The sequence below is a fragment of the Nycticebus coucang genome, chromosome 8, assembly GCF_027406575.1.
Source record: "Nycticebus coucang isolate mNycCou1 chromosome 8, mNycCou1.pri, whole genome shotgun sequence".
Taxonomy (NCBI): Eukaryota; Metazoa; Chordata; class Mammalia; order Primates; family Lorisidae; genus Nycticebus; species Nycticebus coucang.
Genome location: NC_069787.1, coordinates 125,255,038 through 125,261,037, shown reverse-complemented (window position 1 = coordinate 125,261,037; position 6,000 = coordinate 125,255,038). Strand labels below are relative to the sequence as shown.

At 50.8% G+C, this 6,000-nt stretch overlaps 1 protein-coding gene across 1 annotated transcript in view; it reads left to right on the top strand.

Annotated features, from left to right (window-relative positions):
- The first annotated feature begins 341 nt into the window (after positions 1-341).
- The window catches only part of RARRES1 (retinoic acid receptor responder 1), a 34,441-nt gene continuing 28,782 nt past the window's right edge, over positions 342-6,000 (top strand). Inside the window, exon 1 of the mRNA XM_053599152.1 lies at positions 342-745. Coding sequence (XP_053455127.1) covers positions 467-745 — 279 coding nt within the window. The 5' untranslated portion in view covers positions 342-466. The remainder of the gene's footprint in view (positions 746-6,000) is intronic.

Genomic DNA, 6,000 nt, shown 5'->3' with positions numbered 1-6,000 from the left:
TCATCTGCTGGGCAATCACAGCCCTAAGCCGTCGAGAACCCAGGCAGTTTCCCTCTGAAGCCCCACGGTCGCGAAATCGCAGCAAACGCACGGAAGAAGCCGAGTGCGCGAGCTCGGCTGGGGGTGCCGGGGGTGCCGGGGGTGCCGCCAGGGTGTCACCCATCCTACCGGGCTCCCTCGGGCAGGCGTCCCCACTGCGCCCCGCCCCCGCGCGACCCGGGCCAGACAGCCTAGTCCCCGCGCCGCGGAGGCGCCGCCGCGTCCCGGCACCGAGCCGGGCGGAATGGAGGGGGGCCGGTCTGCGGGGAGCGCGGAGAGGGCGCGGCCGAGCGGGGACCCGGGCTCCCTTCGGCCGGCGCCCCGGGGGCGGAGGGGAGGGGCCCACCGCGGTCTTATTTCCGCGAGCGCGGGAGCCTCCCGCTCCGAGCCCGGGTCCGCGGAGCGCCACGCCAGCCTGCCCGCGTCCATGCAGCCCCGCCGGCAACCGTCACCCGCGCCCCCGCCCCCGGCCCTGCGCCCCCGAGCCCCGCTGCTCGCGCTGCTGCTGTTGCTCTCCCTCCGGGGGGCGGCGGCGGCGCCCGCGGGGCCGGGGGCAGCCGAGGAGCCCTGGCGGCCGCAGGACGCGGGGCCGTTGCGCGGGCTCCTGCTGCAGGCGGCACGCGCGGCGCTGCACTTCTTCAACTTCCGCGCCGGCTCGCCCAGCGCGCTGCGAGTGCTGGCGGCCGTGCAGGAGGGCCGCGCCTGGGTGAGTGCGGGCCGGGACGCCCGGGGACGCGCCCGCCCGCCCGGCCGATCCGCAGGGGGCGCCGTGCCGCGCGCGACTTCCGGGAGAGCCGGGTGGCACCTCGGCGCTCCGCGGTGTCCGCGGTGTGGGAGCGGCCCCTGGGCGCGCGGATCTGCGGAAACCCGGCTGGTTCCTTCGGGCGGTTATGCGCCTACGAGGCATAGATCTTTCACAGGGAAGCGCTGTTGACAGCTCCCATCCCTGGGAGGGAGATGCCTGGGAAATTGAGGGACGGGCCCCAAAGGCAACACTTAATCTTGTTTAATCAGTTCCGAAACTGTTTAAACAAGTTCTCCTGCGGCACCGCAGTCGAATGCCTCTGGTTAATTGCGGGCCACAGCGAGGGCTTCCGTGTAAGGTGGCTGGAACTTACGTGCAGGCCTGGGTAGAAACCGTCTAAGGTAATGGGTGTGTGAACCCCGGGCTCACTGTTCTTTATGACGGGAGTGGATGGATGAGTTTACAACTTCTTGTTTGGTTACTGCTTTTAAGGTATAGGTCTCTCGTGTGTGAAGCTACATTTCTTTCATCCGAGAGATTACAAACATTGTGGAACGACACTGTACCCAAAGCAAAGCTGCTCCTTCTAGCAACTGCCAAATACTCTACAAAACTTCAAAAAATCTAGAATTGAGTATAGAGGTTTTTTCAGTTGAGTGTCCTGGGCCGGTATCAGACACGGTGGGAAAGGCCTTTTGCAAATTCAGCCTTGGTTCTTCAAAGATTTGTTCCTGCACCCAACATGGCTAATTTAATGATTAAATTCTGGGAAAAGGCAACCTATTCTTGTCACCTATTTTAACTATCTGTGCTGCTTCAGGGACAAAAAAGTTTTACTAGTTCAACAGAGAAGCGAAGTAATTAGGGCTTGAGAACTTTGTATCGATGTCTGAGAGTAGCCACGTCCCTGAGAACCAAGAGGGCGTCCCTGAAGATTTGCTCCTGATTATCAGTGGAGAGGATTCCCTACAGAAAACCGAGCTCAGATTTCTAAAGTACACCAGTTTTCAATTCCAGGAATTGTTTTCCTTTCTTCCAAGACCATAAAATAATAATAAAAAGATACTTTGCATTTTCAGGCACTTAGTCACTTGCTTGGGAAAAAAATAAAATACTTGGTTGGCATCTTTCAAACTAGCTCTCAAAACTCAAGCGAGTTGAGTAAAAATTATCTTACTCTTCCACATTCTGTTACTGCTTTTCATTTGTAGTAGTATAAAATGTTCCTAAATTTTGAAGAGATACTGCCTTTTATCAAAGAAAAAAAAATAAACTTGAGACATGTATTCATGAGAGTAATAAGCAGAAGAGCCCAGGGCCCTGACTCTGAGATTGGCTGACTTCCTGCTGTCCTCTGGTTTACCTTCTCTCTGAAAACATTTATAACCAAAATGGCTATACAGGAAGGCAGAGAGCTCAGTGCCTTTTTCAGGACCAAGAATCTCTGGTGTCCAAAGCAGTGTCAGTTTCTCCCAGGAATTCAGCGAAATTATTTTCCTTCAGTCTTCTGCCTCCTCCAAACATCTGCACTCAAGAGAGGCCCACCTCCAAGGGTGATGAGGTCAGCCTGGTGCAGGGTGTGTCCTAACCTTGTGACAATGACACATGGGGTTCTTGGGGTGGTAGAGGCAAGGGACAGGGTTGCTGGCAGTGAATAATGATTCCAACGTGGGCTGCCTCCCTAGAATGTGGGGGGACCTCTAGTGAGGCATGGTGAGGCCTCAATACAGCCCCTGCTCTGCCCCAGTGCACCACACGGCCTGGAGAAAGTCATATAAGTTATGTAAGTCTTCTCTGGCTTCTTCCCCACTTGGAATAGAAATAATTCATGTTCTGCCAACAATGCCAGGTGGCTTTAAGGATCATATAAAATGACATACACACACACACACCCCCAATCATAAAGAATAAAATATGAGTTACCAGTACAGCATCCGAGAGGCAGTCTTGAGCACTTACTGTGTGCCAGGCACTGGGCTAGATTTTGTGGCCCTAATTCAAAGTTGGGGTAGAGTCCGTAGGGAAGATAGGGAAGGCCTCTTTGATACTCATGCGGTTTTGGACACTGAACTCCTGAGTGAGGAGCACAGATGCAGACGACCTGGCACTTTCAGTGTGGTGAGAAGGATTTCTGCTTCAATCACAATGGCAGTCAGAGCCTTGGCAAGAAGTCCCCAAACTGTAGTTGGTGCTGTTTAGTCCATTCCTTGCCAGGCTGTGCTGGGAGCTGCACAGTGTCTGTCACCTGTCCAGGGCAGGCCCCGCAGGGTGAGCAGGTGTCCAGGTGGGTGAGAGAAGTGTAGCTCACAGGGCTCCCTCTCCATGCTAGGGGTCAGGATGCTCCTTCGTAAGATGAGAGGCTGGCACTACACCAGAGTTCTTCAAACTAAGGGCCCACTAGTGGTTAGGAAATCAGTTTAGCAGGGTCCAGTTTTTTTATTTTTTCTAATGAAGTAGTTTAGAATATAAACTATTAAAGAGTGCATTGAAAAAGCAAGGGTAGGTAATGTCTAAAAATGTTTCAAATATATTTGTGTGAAGTAGGTCATAATGAGGAAAGCAGTTCATGCTGTGAGTTGCAGCTCAAAAAGTTTTGAAAGCCAGTGGTCCAAATGATGTTTGAAAACTCATCCAGCTCCAACATTCCTTGGTTTCCTTGGCGGGAGGGGAACTCCTCATTTTAGAGACACTGTTGCCCTCTGGTGGTAAAATGCAGCAGCAGCTGTAGCAGTAAATGCAGTGAAGAATGAAGGAATCCCCGGAGTGGACACAGTGAGGGGAGTGGATGGGAGTGGGGGGGGCGAGGTGGAGGGAAGTGGAGGGGTGGAGGAAGAGGAGTGGGCGGATGGAGGGAGGGTCCTGTTGTTTCTAATTGTAAGGAGAAGTCACAGAAAACAGCTTGTGTTCTCTGGCTGCCCCCACCTGATGCCATCTCTTTTCCTGGTTTGCACTGATACCACATGGCATAGGCTCAGGCCCCACAGGGGCAGTGACAGATTCTGGATGGCGTTGAGGGGGCTTATGCTACTGAGCACATCCTGGATCAGCCTTACAGTGATCGCCCTATTCCCGACTATTCAAGGCTGCCCTTGACTCTGAGACAAATCCCCTCTTGCCACTCAGCAAGGGGACTGCTGGACCCTACGTGGAGCCATCAGTGAGAGGCCAGCCCTTCACAAACACTCAGAGAGTTGGCTGAAGTCAACTCATTCAGGATTCAGCCACAGTTTGGGGATTGGTCACTTAAGGTGAATGCCCTCTGACCAGGCCAGGACCCGCAGTTGGAAAGGTACTTGGAACAGTTGACCAAAATGCATGGGGTAGGGGGAGGAGTGGCGCACCTATAACCTAACTGCTTTGATTTAAATTAAAATACATAAATATAAATTTATCATCACCTAAGGCTGTTTAATTAGAGCTTCTTGAAGTCTTTCTAGCAAACACACACACACACACACACACACACACACACCCATAAGGGATCACTTGTGATTTCTATGTTGGTTTCCTACAGTGCAGTGAGCACTTGTAAAGAATACAGTGCACAGTCCTCTGCTTTTACTCTTTTTCTTGCCCAATTTTAACTCATCCATACCCAATTCAACAGAAAAAATTTTAGAGACTTTCAAAAACATTTAACTTGGATTTCATGGACTTGACCTCTTTATTTGTACCTTCTTCACCAGTTTACATAAGCAAGTCTAGGAGCAAATCAGCTGACCTGGGCTGGCCCCAGGGCAGGCCATGAGGCAGGAGTCTGTATGGGGCTGATGGTAGGAACACAGCCTGTCCCCTGGGCCACAGGACAGTTAGGAAAGCATTCTACTAAGTAAACTTCATTCCTTTATCACTCTTCAATCTATAAAGCACTTTAATACAATGTAATCCATCTAATTACTGTTCTTCTTGAAGTCTTCTCTCCATTATTGTCAATAATTCAGAGGTGATTGTTCAGAAGAATAGAAAAGCAAAATATTAAATAGGTCATAGAAATAAAAACTGGAGAATTAAAAAGGCTGCCATGAATATGGAGAGAGAGGATAAGTAATACTAAAATGAAATAATCTTAATTTTCATGTAGATAAAGCTCCTAAGTGCTTTTTAAGCCATCATGAAAGAACAGCAGAGGGGGGGTTTGGTAAGAACTAGGCTTTAGCACCTTCACACTGCCAGGAGGATAGAACATAACGCTCCTGAAAGCAGGGAACAGAAACTGCTTCCCAGGCACTGCTCATGCTGATACAGCACAAGGGCTCCCACGGTCTCTGCCCCACCGCCCACCATACCGCCCCTGGTCAGCAGGCTGTGATTACAGAGTCTGGGTCTAGCCTAGGGCAAGAAAAGCCACCAGGCCCTAGGGCTAAAACTGAGACCTTGGCCTCTCTGCCACTTTGTCCCAATCACCCAGGCTAACTTAACCCAGAAGAGTTAGAAAGTTGGAACGTTTTTACCATATGTAATGAATCATTTTTAAAGCACACTTTTTTTTTTTACACTAGCCTGTATTTTGCACTTGGTTTTCCACATGTAGAGTCATAGCCAAGGATGCATGTGATCACAGAGCTTAGTCACGCCCCAGGTCAAGACCAGGGGTGTGGCTGTTACCCACTAGGACCCTGGCCGGGCTGTAAACCCTTCCTTTAAGGACCTAGTTTGTTCTGCTAGAGATTAAGTGTAAATAATCAGCCCTAAAATAACTGTGTTATGAGGCATGGAGTGTTCAGTACACACATACACACTCACTCTCACCCTTATCCAACCTGACCCTTGATCTCACTTGCTGTAAGGAATCACCCCAGGATGTGTCAACACTTAAAACAGCCTTAGCATTTTTTTTGCCTTTGTGATGGTACCTCGATTGAAGAGTGCTTTACAGAGACAGGCCCACCACGGCTGGGGATTGCAGCCACAAGGCCACATTCTGGGTTGCTCATTAGGGCTGCTCAGCATGTCTCCAGCCAGCAAAGTCAAATCCTGAAAGGGACTCTTGTACATAGCTGTGTACAAGATGTATGTGAATCCATGATCATCCCCAGGGCATATTCCACATGGAACATGCAGTGAAGATCACAAGTAATTCGCTATCTGCATAGCATCCTGTCACACAGCACCACACCCTTAGTGGGATAAAACAACACAAATTGATTCACTTCCAGTTCAGGAGGTCAGAAGCCCCAAATGGATCTCACTGGGCTAAAATCCAGGTGTCAGCCAGC